This window comes from Notamacropus eugenii, chromosome 3 (genome assembly GCF_028372415.1).
Source record: "Notamacropus eugenii isolate mMacEug1 chromosome 3, mMacEug1.pri_v2, whole genome shotgun sequence".
NCBI lineage: Eukaryota > Metazoa > Chordata > Mammalia > Diprotodontia > Macropodidae > Notamacropus > Notamacropus eugenii.
In genome coordinates, this window is record NC_092874.1 from 214643074 (window position 1) to 214659003 (window position 15930).

General features: G+C 34.8%; 1 protein-coding gene across 11 annotated transcripts in view; it reads right to left on the reverse strand.

Moving 5' to 3' along the window:
- Positions 1-15930, reverse strand: part of FGD4 (FYVE, RhoGEF and PH domain containing 4) — a 253013-nt gene that overhangs the window by 100361 nt on the left and 136722 nt on the right. For all 11 annotated transcript variants that reach the window (XR_011977110.1, XR_011977111.1, XR_011977108.1 and 8 more), the window contains one exon: positions 270-762. Coding sequence is in view for 7 of the 11 variants with exons in the window: in XM_072654332.1 (XP_072510433.1) it covers positions 270-762 (493 nt within the window). In the remaining 4 variants the exon portion in view is untranslated. The remainder of the gene's footprint in view (positions 1-269; positions 763-15930) is intronic.

Genomic DNA, 15930 nt, shown 5'->3' on the forward strand with positions numbered 1-15930 from the left:
CTTGTTTATCATAATAAACAGCCTTAAGGCAGCATAGCCTTTCTCAACGTTCTGGCTCCTGGAACCAAAGCAGATACTACACCAGAGTCAACTTAAATAAGCAGAGAATTGTAATCTCTCTTTAAAGGACTAGAGTTTACATATGTTAGGCATCCTCTGGCTGTCTGACTTTGATCAATATTCACTAGTGAATACAGTAATGACAATTTAAAAGGAATCTTGAAATCATTGTGTAGTAGGATATTTCCCATGTCTACAATGCTAATTACCTTGGTTTCTATGGTTTGATTCTGCTTCTCAAGTTGTTCAAGTGGACTTTCTTCATCTTTTTTCTCTTCTAGACTGGCTTTCATTTCTACGTGCTCTTCTTCCACCAAAAGCAAGGGGTTGTTACTAGAAGTCCTGTGACAACTATTTACAGTACTTCCTCTGAAGATATTTGTTTTGGGTAAAGAGGAACTGGTAGCTATTCTGTCCTTTTCTCCAATTGCTAAGTTACTATAGATGGCTGGTTCCCAAGTTTGATTACAAACGTCAGGTATAACAGTGGGGAATTTATCGTCTTCACATTCCATCTGTTTTTGTGCTCCAATTACACCATTGGCTGTGTGTTTCTGTACATCCTGAGTTTGGTCTGTTTCAGTTTCCTGTTTTTGTAGTGGATGTTGAGAAACAAGTTTTGACTGAAGGACTGTTGTCAACCCATGTCTTCCTTGAGCTCTAGAGGATTCTTTCTTCAAATCAGTAGAATTGGATGATGTGCTAAAAGACAGAACAAAGGGGAAGCATGAAAACTTGGGAATGGAAAAATTCCAGCATAAATGAATGCTTGTTTTCATTAGAAATGGATATTTATGCAACCTTGCTTCATGAGAACCTTCCTTTTAGTTCTTTCCAATTTCAGAAGCATTAATCAGAGAAAACTGAGAGTACCAAAATTTTATGCCATACTTAAATAAATACATAAATTTCTAAGTAGCATGTAAGATGAATTTTTGTATGTATAAGGTTGATTTTTATTATTCTTTTAAAGATGTTAGCTCCTAAAATTCATAGCCATAACAATTTCTAGTTCTTAGGCTCATGACTCACAAACATAAACAGGTAGGACTTGTAGCTCCTACTACATTCTCACTGGTCCCAGGAAGAAGAGTGGTAGGGTATCCAATAGGAGTTGGTGCTCCCATTATCAGCAAACTCCTTTTGAGAAGACTAGACTAGATAAAGCAAGCTTATTTAACCCCTTACAATGACTGCACTTCTGTCTTCCTGTTTGCCCAGGTCAAGAGTGAACGTGTGCTAGAACCCCTGGCGATGTTGGTGTTACCTGTGGGTCCACCTATCTAACACCAGTCCAAGGTAACTCCCTAACTATGAACTATGAACCATTTCTTTAATTAGGAATTAGGAAATTAGGAAAATTCTAATTAGGAAAATCTAAGTGAAGTGAAGTGAACTCTAAATGAGAAAAAACTATACAAGGTTTACATATAAAAGTAATTAGAAAAGATATCGTTTGTTCACTTTAGGACTTTATCTAACAGAGCAATTAATCTCCAATTCTCAGATATTGTGCCCCAGAAGTTTCTTTTTGAGTTACTTTAGAATTCAGAACCCATTCTCCCATCTGAAACAACACTACATGTGACAGTTAAGCTTCCCAGACCGGGAGACAAAACCTATTTAACCCATACTATCCTTTAAAGGAATACTCTACTATAGAAATTAGCAGTAGAATTAAACATTTATTAAGTGTCCATATTCCAAACATCATGCTTCAGCATGCATAACAATGTTTCTATGGGAAGGTGAATTCACAATTCCATAGTACTATGTGAATGTCAACTCTTACTACATTTGTCACATGTGACAGTAAAGAAAGGTCCCAAATTCTGAGAAATGATTATTAAATAACTAATTGTGAATACTTAGGAGATACAGTATTTATCCTTTTATGAAACCTTATTCTCTACTAAGCCAAGCCAGCAACTGAAAGACATTGCTGATAATGAAGGTGGATTAACTTTCTCCTCGATTTCATTCAGACCTCACCCAAACAGGGAAGCCTATTGGTTCAACTCAGGTTTGGGTCAGGAGAAATTCATTGACTAGAAATTCATTGATCCCAAGGTTGGGGGTGATTTGGAAGTAAATGACCAGATCTCATTAGATTAGGTTGCAAAGCATCTCATTAGAACAGGTTCACTTCATTATAACATTCATTCTTCTCATTAGTTGTTAACCAATCAATGTCATTGCCACCCTTGCAAACACCCACTCTTCCAAGATCACATAAGAATTGATTGGGTTCCATGAGGGTCTTTGGTATCCCAGAGTGTCACTGACCCCTTTTATTAATTATACACTAACATTACTATAAAATGTCTAATTACCCAAAAATTATGTCTCAAATATTTAAACGTCACAATTCAAACTTCTAGTGGTGAATTTAACGACCTGGAATGAAACTCTAGAAGGGGCAGGATTAGGGGAAGTCTAAAGGAAATCAAGAGATGATGCACTGGTATGGACCCCTGAGAAGGATGGGGATTGGGAGGAGAAGTTACGATATGTGAAAACAAAGGGATTAGAGGAGTAAGGAAGTGACGGATTTAGTGATAAAACAAAATCTGCCCAGCCAGTGCTTAGGACTAATTTTAGAAATAGGACAAAGTGAAAAAGGGAACGATGACTAGGGGATGGGGGTGGCAATGCTGCTCAGCAACAGTTATGTTTATATGCAGTAGAGAAAGGGAAATTACTCTTGGCCATACAACCAGTGGTACATTAGGTCTACATGAATAAATGTGATTTATTTAAATAGGGACTTACTTTTCCCCCCTTCAATCAAAAAGAAATAGAGAAAATTTCATGCAGATAAACACACACTCTAACCAAAGTGTGCCTGTATAAATCTTAAAAGGAACAGACTATTCTGGCCATAGTTTTTCACCAATTCTACTCATTACTACACACTAAGAAGCTCTAGCTTATCCTAGAAGGCTCTAGGTTGATCTCAAAAGTACATTCAGAGCTGGCTTAGGGAATCAGAACTGGCACTTGACTGCTTCAGAGGTTCCTCTTTAGGGTCAATACAAGCTCTTAGGTGGTTCCTGGATATTCAAATCAAACTAGCTTCTCTCTTATCTTTTATTCCAATGCTCCTCTCAACCAAGTACTAAGAAGACACCAGGTTTTGGGGAAGATACCTCAATGTTTTAAGTTGAGGGTCAGCAATCTCCTGCAACGATTGCTTAGTATAACAATACTTTACATTTTCATAGTATTTGAGTATTTTTAAAGTAATTTTGCCTATGATTAGGGCGGCTTTTCAGTACTGACAGGAAGCTGATACTTCTTACCCAACTCCTAATGGTAGCATGGGGCGTGGTTCACCAATGGGCATTTTTACTGGCTGACCGCAGTGATTAGAATGCTCTTCCTTCTCATCTCTGCCTTCTGATTTTCCTAGCTTCAATCATATCACAGCTAAAATAGAAAATCTTTCCTGATCTCCCTTAATTCTAGAGCTGTCACTCTGTTGATTACTTCCAATTTATCTTGTAAATAGCTTGTTTGTACATAATTGTTCACATGTTTTCTGGCTCATTAGCTTGGGAGCTTATTTTCTATCTCCAGAGCTTACACACTCCTTGGCACATCACAGTCCCTTTAAAAAAGTTTACCTACTGACTTGTCTCCTCAGATATATACAGTGTTATTTTTAGCTACTATGACTACTCTAAAAAGCTGAGCACATTGGCAGGGGAAGGGAATAAATTTCATATTAGTTTCCAGTTTTAGTAAGCTGCATACAATTACATATATATATATGTCCAAAAGGACTTACATATGCTTTAGTCTTGCACTGAGAGGACCCTGAGATAATGAAGTCTATTGTAAGTCTGGGGAGGTTTTAACATCTGAAATGTAAATAATCTGATCCTTAAAGACCTCTGAAGAAGGCAGAACAAGTATTTATATATTTTACCTATAAATTAAGGGAGAGGGAAGGCAAATGGTTGGTACTAGCTCTTAGTGGATCTTACTCAAGTGGTAGAGTGTACCTCAAGTCTGTTGACATCCAAGTTAAGTAGTCTTTGTACCATACCATACTGCTTCCCATGGGCAGGAAATATATAACATACTGTTGCCTCCCTCAGTTTTAAACCCTGGGGAAAATCAGCCTTTCTGATCTACTGGAAAAAATCTAATAGTCAAATATAAAATTCACTGAAACTATAGTGTCAGTCTTATAACGATAAGAAACAGGCATAGTTTTAAAAACAAATTATCTCACTTCAACATTTATATATAACAACAATAGATAGCATTTATATAGTGCTATAAGGTTAGTAAACTTTAGATTAAAAAACACTATTTCATTTGTTCCTCACAAAAATCTTGGGAAATAGGTGCAATTTTGTAATTCCTATTTTACAAATGATGAAATAGATGCAAAGAGTATTAAATGACTTGCCCAGACTCACACAACTATTAAGTATCTGAGTTTGGATTTTAACTGAAATCTTATTGACTCCAGGTCCAGTGCTCTATCCACTCATATATGACCTAGTTGCCTAACAAATACAAAGGAAACAACAATATAAAACCATTAAGGATATCCTGATTGAAAGTGGCAGAGACCCTCTCCCAAACAGGAGAGAAAGTCTAAGAATGATGTTTTGATGGGAAGTTAGTTCTCCCCGTCCTATTTTCCATGGTAACACAGGCCCTGGCTCACTTCCTCCAACAAACACTACAATTTGCTATTTCTAGCTTCCATGACACCATTAAAAAGCTGAAATTTAAACAATAAAATACATGTAAATATGAAGTGTCTGTTTCTCATTTAGTAAGATGTTTATATAACTCTTTCATGTTTACTTAATCAAACATTCACCTAATCCACCCAGAGTTTTTAGAGGAGGTTCCTACTTCAAAGATTGTGCAAAAAGTCTTTGTAGATATAGCTATATAAATTTTCAAATATGCATGAGTATGCCCCAAAGTCCTAATCTTTATACTTTATTACAATGAAGAGAGAACTTTAAATTAATAAAGGTTACACTACTGCAGTATAAGTTTTTGTAAGTTCTGTAAGGTGGAATAGTGACAGATTTTCTTTTCTACTCTTTGAGGATGTAACTAAGTATAGAGAGATGAGCTTCCTCATAGGCAGGATTGGGCAGCAAGTAATCAAGTGTTTTGTCCACAGTGGCCAATTAATTGGAAGAAAATACAAAAAAGACCTTAGAATACTTGGATAGTACTGATGGTAAAGCAACAGAAAAGAGAGCAGGAGTGGTAGATAGTGCTATGAATCACAGCATTATTTTTAGACATATTAATTTAATGGACAAGAATGATACAATGCTAGGGTGGCATGGAAGGGATTCAACTTAGGTAAAAGGATAACCTACACTGATAATCATGGTCCATCACAGTATCCAGTGGGTATATGTGTATTGGGGAGAGGGATTGTTTGTAGATAAAGAAAATGCTAAAGCCACAGTATATCTGGAATTCAGCAAGGTATCTGACAATGTCTCTCATGGAAGTAAAGTAAAGAGATGTGAACTGCATGATGTTACACTTAGGTGGATCTGTGATCTATGAACAAACAAACCAAAAAAGCATAGAGGATGATGCATCAATGCTGGTTTCAGGGGAGATATTTAGCAAAATTACATACAATTCTTTGCTACTGGGCTTGTCTTTTGAATATTTAAAAAAATATACCCTGCAAGAAGTCATTAATTCACTTAATGAATTTGTAAATAACCACAATAATATAGAAAAGTGGACTAAATGGGAAAAACAAAAGGAAACAAGCATTTACTAAGAGTCTGCTATGTGACAAGCATTGAGCAAAGCATTTTATAAATATTTCATTTGATTCTACAACAACCCTATGAGGTACTTGCTATTATTATCATCTTGATTTTATAGTTGAGAAAATTGAGGCAGATAAAGGTTAAAGAGACTTGCCAAAAAACTGCTCTATCTATTGCACCACCTAGTTGCCTCTAAAGTTGTATAACACAAATAAATATGAATAAATATAAAATACTCCACTTGGGTTGAAAAATCAATAGCACCAGATGAGGTAAAATACAGACAGAAAGTAAGTTTATGTGAAGATTATGTAAGATTTTCATACACTATGCATCAGCACTGTGATGTGGTAGCCAAAAAAGCTAATGTCTTCTTAGGATAAATTAATAAAAATATTGGCTTAAAAGTATGCAAAGTGATCATCTTATTATACTCTAAGTATTACATTTTAGGAATGCTCATGAGCCCTGGATTGTGTACCGAGGATGGAGGAAGATCCAAAGCAAGCAGTGGTTATGTGGCTCTTATAGTGACTCTGACCCTAGCCTTAACACAGGAAGTCAGGAATAAAGTCTAGAAAAATGAGAAATCAAGCAAACATAAAAGAATCTAACCATAAAAGGTGGTTATGGTGGTAGTGTTCACGTTTCAGTCTTGTCTGACTCATTCTCACCTGATTTGGGGTTCTCTAAGCAAAAATAATGCCATTTCCTTCTCCAGCTCATTTGGTAATACAAATACAAACTTGAGAGAATGACAACAAAATATGAACTAAAGATGCAAAGAAAAACAAAGCTTGGATGTAACTTCAACTAGAATTCCTGGAGAAAAAGAAGATTTTTTTAAAAAAAGCTAAAAAATGATTAAATGGACAAAATGCAAAAAGAAACAGTTGGGGGAAAAATGAAAACTAAGGAAAAAAATTAGAAAAAGCTCAGAAGTACAAAAACTTTACTTACCTAAGCAACAAACTTCTGGTAAATTAGAATGAACCAAATAGAAATTAATGATTTGAGATAATGAGAAATATTAAAACAAAGCAAAACATGTTAAAAGATAGAAAAAAGCATAATACATCTTTTATTAAAATGAATTGAAATATGAAAAAGTCAGGATGTCACATGAGTCTAGGCATTACGTATTCCAAGAAGAAATGAAAGAAATCTGCCTAGGTCTTCTAGAATCAGAAAGTAAAGTGAAATTAGAAAGAATCCATCATCACTGCCTAAAAGAAACCATAAAATGAAAATTTCCATATGGAAGGTAGCATAGCCCTACCAAATCTCAAATTGTATTATAAAGCCAATCATCAAAACCACGTGGTACTGACTAAGAAACAGAGGGGGTAGACCAGTGGAATAGGTTAGGTACTCAAGATACAGTAGTCAATGAATATAGCAATCTACTGTTTGATAAATCCAGGACTCCAGTTCCTGGGATAAGAACTCACTATTTGACAAAAATTGCCAGGAAAACTGGATACCAGTGTGGCGGAATTGGGCATAGACCAATATCTGACACCATACACAAGAATAATGTACAAATGGATACATGATCTAGCTATAAAGACTGATACTATAAACAAATTAGGGAAGCAAGGAATAAATTTGTCAAATTTATGGAGAATGGAGAAATTTTTAACCAAACCAGAGATAGAGAACATTATGAAATGCAAAATGGATAATTTTGATTACATTAAATTGAAAAGTTTTTGCATAAACAAACCCAATGAAACCAAGATTAGGAGGGAAGCAGAAAACTGGGAAAGAACTTTTGCAACTAATGTCCATGATAAAGGCCTCATTTCTAAAACATAGGAAGAACTGAATGAAATGTACAATACAAGTCTTCCCCCAACTGATAAACGGTCAAGGGATATGAATAAGCAGTTTTCAGAGGAAGAAATTAAAGCTATCTATAGTCATATGAAAAAAATGCTCTAAGTCACTATTGATTAGAGAGATGCAAATCAAAACAACTCTGAGGTACCACATCACACCTATCAGATTGGCTAATTCATCATTATCATTTTAGGGTAAGCTCCATTTCTTCCTATATTCTTTAATCTAATCCTAAGCTCTGAAAAGAATGTGAGTCATGCTTTGATAAAGGTCTTTTCTGCAGCTATTCAGATAATCATGATTTGTTTTTTTTTATTGATAGGTTCAATCATGTTGATATTTCTCCTAATACTGAACCAGCCTTGCGTTCCTGGTATAAATCCCATGAAATAATAGCAGATGATCCTTGTGACATATTATTGTAATCTCTTTGCTAGTATTTTACTTAAAATTTTTGCATCAATAGTCACTAAGGAAATCAGTCCATAATTTTCTTTCTGTTTTTAGGCTTTTACTGGTTTACATATCAGCACCTTATGTGTGTCATAAAAGCAATCTGGTAGAACTCATTCTTCACCTATATTTCCACATAGTTCATATAGTACTGGGATTAATTATTCATTAAAGGCTTGGTAGAATAAATCTATCTGTTCCTCAGGATTTGTCTTAGGAAGCTCATTGATGGCTTGTTCGGTTTTTTTTTTAAGATTGTATTATTTAAGTATTTTTTTGCTTCTTGTGTTATTCTGGTTAAGTTATTCTTTTCAGGTATTCATCCATTTTATTTAGGCTGCCAAATTTACTGACACAGTAGTTGGGCAAAATAGCTCATAAAAATTGTCTTAATCTCTTCTTCATCAGTGCCAAAGTCACCATTTTCATTTTTGATACTAGTAATTTAGTTTTGTTCTTTACTTTTAAAAATCAAATTAACCAATAGTTTATCTTTTTTTATTTTTATTTATTACTTCAATGATTTTCCTACTTTCAATTTTATTAACCTCTCCTTGATTTTTAAGATTTCCAATATGGTGTTTAATTGGGGATTTTTAATTTGTTCCTTTTCTAGTTTTTGTTAGCTGCATGCCCAATTCATTAATCTGCTTTTTCTCTATTTTTATTGAAGTAAGCAATTAGAGATGTAAATTTTCACCTAATTACCACTCTGGAATCCCATAAATTTCGTTATGTTGGATTATTGTTGTCATTTTATTTACTGAAATTATCGATTGTTTCTGATTTCATCTTTGTTCCACTTATTTATTGAAACTAGATTATTTAATTTCCCATTAATTTTTAATCTCCTATTCTACTGTGCACTACTGAATGCAATTTTATTACATTATGATTTGAAAAGGATGCATTTACTATTTCTGCTCTGCTGCATTTGATTTTGCGGTTTTCATGTCCAAATACATGGAAAATTTTTGTGTAGGTGCCATGTAATGCTAAAAAAAAAAATACATTTTTTCCTATTCCTGTTCAATTTTATCCAGAAGTCTATCATATTTAACTTTTCCAGTATTTTATTCACCCCCTTAACTTCTTGTTTATCTTTTGGTTAGATTTATCTAGGCCTGAAGGGAAAAGCTGAGGTCTCCCACTAGTATAGTTTTGTTGTCTATTTCTTCCTGTAACTCATGCAACTTCTTCAAAAATTTAGATGCTATATCATTTGGTGCATGTTGTTTAATATTAATATGACTTCACTGTCTATGGTACCTTTTAGCAAGATATAGTTTCCTTCCTTCAATCTTTTGATTAGATCTAATTTTACTTTTGCTTCATCTGAAATCGTGATTGCTACCCTCGCTTTCTTTGCTTCATGGAAGTATAAAAAATTCTTCTCCAGCCTTTACCCTGTATGTGTCTCTCTGCTTCAGATGTGTTTCTTATAAACAACATATTGTAGGATTCTTATTTTTGATCCATTTTAGTATCTGATTCCATTTTATGGTTAAGTTCATGCCATTCACATTTATAGTTATGACAAACTGTTTATTACTCTCCATGCTAATTTTCTCATCTTTTTTCCTCTCTTTTGCCCCATCCATCCTTTGTTTCCTCATAAATATTTTGCTTCTGATCACTGCTTTCCTCAATCTACCCTCCCTACTATCAGTCCTCCCTTCCCCCTTCTGTTATTTCTGTCTTTTTACTTCCACATAAGGTAAGATAGATTTCTATATCAAAATGAGTCTATATATTTGAGTCAATTTTGATAAGTAAGGTTTAAGCTTTGCCTGTAACCCCCCTCCCCACCCCAAGTTCCTGTTCCATTATAATACCTCTTTGATGTGGAATAATTAATCCCATTCAACCTCCTCCATTATTTTTCTTCCAGTAAAAATTTCTTTCTCACCCCTTTATTTTGTTCTCTGGGGCATCATTCCATCACAATCACTGAATATCTACTACCTCTGTTTATGTATACTGCTTCTAATTGATATTATAGTAATAAAAAACTTCAGAATTACAAATTTTGTCTTACTATATTCTATGATAAACAATTTAACCTTATTGAATTTCTTCTCCTTCCTGTTTCTTTTTTTTTTTTAACCTTTTTCTATCTCCCTTGATTTTTATATTTGGAGGCCAAATTTTTAATTAAATTCTGGGCTTTTAATTAGGAATACTTGAAATTCCTCTATTTCTTTAAATATCCATTTAAGGAAAGATTATATTCAATCTTGCAGGGTAGGTGATTGTGATTATAATCCTAACACCACTGTCTTACAGCATATCATGTTCCAAACCCTCTGGTTCTTTAATGTTTAAGTTGCCAAATTTCATGTAATCCTGACAGTAGCACCATGATATCTGAATTGTTTTGGACTGTTTACAGGGCTTTTTCCTTCATCTGTGAGCTCTGGAATTTGCCTATAACGTTCCTTGGAGTTTTCATTTTGGGATCTCTTTCAGGCAGCGATCAATTGAATCTTTCAATTTCTATTTTGTCCTCAGGTTCTAATACATGAGGGCAGTTTTCTTTCATAATTTCTTGAATGATGTTGTCCAGATTTTTTTCTTTATCATGACTTTTAGGTACTCTAATAACTCTTAAGTTATCTCTCTTGGATCTGTATTCAAGTTCAGCTGTTTTTCCAAAGAAAAACTTCACAATTTCTTATATATTTTTTTTTACGTTTTTTTGATTTTGCCTCATAGAGGCAAGAGCTTCTACTTGATCAATTCTAATTTTAAGGAATTATTTTCTTCATTGAGCTTTTGTACTTCCATTTCACCGATTCTATTTTTTAGGGAGCTATTTTCCTAGGTAAATTTTTGTATATCTTTTCTTATTATATTGTTTTTTTAAATATTCTTTTTGTTATTCTCATTTCTTCTACCAATTTTTCTTCTACTTCTCTAATTGCTTTTGTAATCCTTTTTTAGCCCTTCCAGAAATTCTTTTTGGGTCTAAGACCCAATTACATTTTTTCTTTGAGCCGTTTTGTAGCTATTTTGACACAACTGCCCTCTTCTAAGTTTATACCTTCATCCTCCATCTTAGTAACTCTCTATAGTCAAGTTTTTTTTTTGTTTGTTTTTTACTCATTTTTTTTCCTCCTTTTTTTGTGACTTGGTGTTTTTATGAGAGACTTAGACTCTGGTCCAGCACTGTCCCAAGCCTCTTGTACTGGGGCTCTCTGGGTCTTACTGCTGATTTTCACTGGGCTTAAAGTGTTTAGATGCTTGCTTCTCTAGAAGGTTGGCTTTTCTTATGGCTTTCACTAAGGGGTGGGGACTCCCCTGGGTATCTGGTTTCACTGCTCATCTGCTCCAGGCTTTGCCACGAGGTTGCTATGGTAATGAGATCTTTCTGGTGGCTGGCCCTGGAGGAGAGATTTTGTGGCTGGTCTGCCCTAGGGGTGTAGCCCTGTTACTGGGCTGCTATGGAAACAGGGCCTCTCTGTCCCCAACTATCTAGAAGATTAATCTTGTTTTTGATCTGGTCCAGTGGTGGGATCCTGCTGCTGAGGTGCTATGAAAACAGGATCTCTGCTGAAAGGCCTCAGGGGCAGGGTCTTGCAGTTGGCCAGTCCCAGAGTGGGGCTTCACCACTGGTCAGCAATGGGTAAAGTTTGTGTTGAGGGTGTTGTCACTAGGGTGGGGCCTTGCTACGCATCTCAGACTGCTCACTTGCTTAGAGGGCTGCTGGTTTGTAGTAGGGTCAGGGTTTGGTGGTGGATTGCCCCAGCCTCGAGCTATACTTCAGGCCCTTTACTTTGAGGTTGGCTGCAGCTGCTGCTGTACTTGGATCTTCTTCCACCTCCTACCACAGTGAGACACACCTTTCCTGCTATGCTCATCAGCTGTTCCCTGGCACCTAGATCAATTTTGAGGTGGTTTCCTAGTTGTTTGGAGTGAAATTAGGGAGGGCTTCATCCAGTTCATTCCTGACTCCACCATACTGGCACCAGAAATTCTATTTTTGAATAATTTTGCTGAAGACTTCAGCAACATTGCATAAAGAGTACACATAGCAGGCTGGTTTTCATAAAATGCATGGTTGGTTCAGTGTAAGGAAAACAACAAACATAACTGATAAAAATATTATATCAGTAGAAGCAGGAAAAAAATCTGATAAAAACACTAGCACACAAAGGAAAAAGAGATCTTTACTTATTATGATAAATAGTATCTACTAAAACCAAGAGCCAGCATTATGTGTAATGGATACAATCTGAAGGCATTTCCAGTAAGATTAAAGGTAAAGTTTTCCATCATCACAGTTAAAAATGCTAACTTATAGAAACAAGAAATGAAAAAAGAGCAAGCCCAAACAAAGAAGAAATAAAATTATCCATTTCTGCAAAAGCTTAGATGAATTACTTAAAGAACCCTAAGGAGCCAAGTAAGAAATTAAGTGAAAAAATCAATAGCAGTGTCAAAACTGCAGAATATAAAATAAACTGAAACAAATCAGTACCATTTCACATGTCAACCAAAATTAAGCAGAAAGAGAAATTCAGTCTGAAATAACTACAGAATTACAGGCAGAGTGAAGATTCTGGAGGGATAAAGCCAAGAAAAAGTCAGGATGAAATATTTTCTAGTCCAAGATAATTTAGGAGGTCATCATAAGAGATGTGTCGCATCTGAGTAGGGACTGACTGAGTTTATACATTAGTGACAGCACCTGTGATATTTCAAGATAAAACTGACAGTGGAAACAGTAACTTCTAGTGATCTATGATCAGAGACAGTAAGGGGAAGGGACAACTGATTAGAAAGAGATCACAGGGTATGTAAAGCCAACACTGGGTGCAGGAGCCTTTTGCGTTGCTCATACATACAGGGCCAAAAGTGGCACAAGCTCTTATGACAGCAAGGTCCTTCCTGGGTAAAGATCAGAGCACAGATTAGGAGAGGAGTTATCACATCTATTCTCAGAAAAAAATCATCTTGGAAGTACACAAAAAAAACTTTACAAGCCCATAGAATTAAGTCATAATACAACTGCTCAGAAAAGAGTAAAGCTTGGGATAGTGCCCCCACCACCCCAACCCACAGTGGGCAGAGACCAACTTTAACAAAATATTTAAATGAAGAAATAGTGTAGAAAAGTGAGCAAACAAGAAAAAAAGATCCTGACCACAAAAAGCTATTGAGATGGCAGAAAAGACCAAGATACAAACTCAGAATAAGATAATAATGTGAAAACTGCTACAATCAAAACCACACACACACACACACACACACACACACACACACACACACACACACATTCCTGGAAGAATTAAAGTAAGAGATAATATAATAACAGGAATAATTCGGAAAAGACATGAGAGTGATCCAAGAAAATTAGGAAAATAGAACTAACAGTGTGGTAAAAGAGTCACAAAAATTTGGAAGAAAATACCTTTGAAAGCAGAACTGACCTAAGGGTAAAAGACACACACACAAAAAAAATCACTGAAGAAAAAACTCCCTAAAGCTGAATTGACTAAATGGAAAAAAAGATAAAAAACTTCACTGAGGAAAATAATGCCAAAAATTAGAACTGGGCAAGTAGAAGCCAACGACTCTAATGAGACAAAAATAAAAATAAAAAAAAAATTTAAAAATAGAAGTAAATGTAAAGTTTCTGATTGGAAAAACAGCTTACCTAGAAAATAGATCCAAGGGAGATGAACAACAACCACAAAAACCTAGAGATCACATTTCAAGAAATTGTAAAGGTAAATTGCCCAAACATTTTAGAAACAGAGGGTAAAACAGAAAGTGAAAGAATCCACTGAATATCTTCTGAAAGAGATACCAAAATGAAAACTCTCAGGAATATTATAGCCAAGAAAATGTTCTAATCAGCCAGAAAAAAATTTCAGATACTGTGAAACCAGAATTATCAGCTTCCACATTAAAAGAGCAGAGGGATTCGAATATGATATTCTGAAAGGCAAAAGACCTAGGATTACATGAAAGAATGTAAAAACTGAGCATAATCCTTCAGGAGGAAAAGTGGATATTTAATGAAATAGAAGATTTTCAAGCATTCTAGATGAAAAGACCAGGGCTGAATAGAAAATCTGACATTTAAACACAAGAATCAAGAAAAGTATTAAAAGGTAAACATGAAAAAGAAATCTTATGTGACTCAGTAAGATTAAATAATTTACATTCCCATATGAGAAGATGTTACACGTTAATGCCTAAGAAGACTATTATTATTACGTCATTTGGAAGGAGTTTACATCTACAGAGGGCATGGATCTGAGTCAATTATAAAAAAAAGGGGGGGGGTGAGAAAGAGGCATGTATTGGGAGAAGGGGAAAGGGAGAGGAATAATGAGGAAAATTATCAAAAATAAAAGAAGCCCCCACAAGGAAAAGATTTTTCAATAGGAGGCAGGAAATGGGGGGGGGGATCATGGACAACACTTGAACCTCACTTTCATCAAAATTGGTAGGGAAGAATATATATCTATCTATATCAAGATAGGGAGAAAGGGAGATCTAGACAAGTAAAAATAATTGGGTATGCAAATCTATCTTACCCAAAAGAGAAGTAGGAGAGGAAATGTATATGAGGAAGCAGGGTGATAAAGAGGATGGCAGTACAGTAGTCAGAAGAAAAATTGACTTTTGGGGGGGGGGGGTTATGGGGCAAAAACAGACTGAGGAAAAGATAAAACAAAATAAAATGAGATAGAGAGAAATGCACAGTTAGTCATCATATCTGAAGATGAATAGGATGAATTCACCTATGAAACAGAAGCAGACAGCAAAATGGACTAGAAACCAGAAACCGACATTACATTGTTTACAAGAAACACACTTGAAACTAAAAGACACATATCTACTTAAAATAGGAAACTAGAGAAGAATCTATTGTGCTTCAGCTGAGGTAAAAAGGGAGGGGTAGCAATCATGTTATCAGACAAAGCAAAAGCAAAAAAAAAAAAAAGAAAGAATAAAGACCTAATGAAAAGAAACAATTAGGAAAACTGTATTTTCCTAAAAAGTATCGCAAATAATGGAATAATATCCATACTTAACATATATGAACGAAATGGAAGAACATTCTTAAAGGAAAAGTTAAACGAGTTACAGGAAGTAGTAGACACTAAAACTATACTAGTGGAGAAACTCAACTTTTACCTCTCAGAACTAGGTAAACATCACCATAAAATAAATAAGAAAATAGTAAAAGGGATTAACAGAATTTTATATAAAAATTAGTTAAGATAGATCTCTGTAAACAAGTGAATGGGAAGAGAAAGGAATATAACTCGTTTGTAGCTGTTCATGGCATGTTCATAAAGTCTGACCATGTTTTAGAGCATTAATGCCTCACAAACAAATGCAGAAAAGCAATTAAGTTCACTCTTTTCAGACCATAATGCACTAAAAATTAGATTCAATAAAGATATGTGGAATAAAGGTTAAAAATTACTTGGAAACTGATCTAGTCTTAAAGATTGAATGAAAGAACAACTCAAAGAGATAATAATTTCATCAGAGACAATGAGAACAATGAGATAACAAGTCAAAATTTGTGGAATTCAGCCAAAGTAGAATTAAGGGGAAAATTTACGTATCTTTAAACGCTTACATCAATAAAATAGAGAAAGCAGATGAATGAACTGCCAGGGCAATTTTAAAAAATTAGAAAAAAACAAATTAAAAATCCCTAATTAAATATCAATCTAGAAATCCTGAAAATCAATGGAGAAATGAATGAAACTGAAATTTTAAAAAACGCAATAAACAAATAAAACAAGAAGCTGATTTTATTTAAAAAATA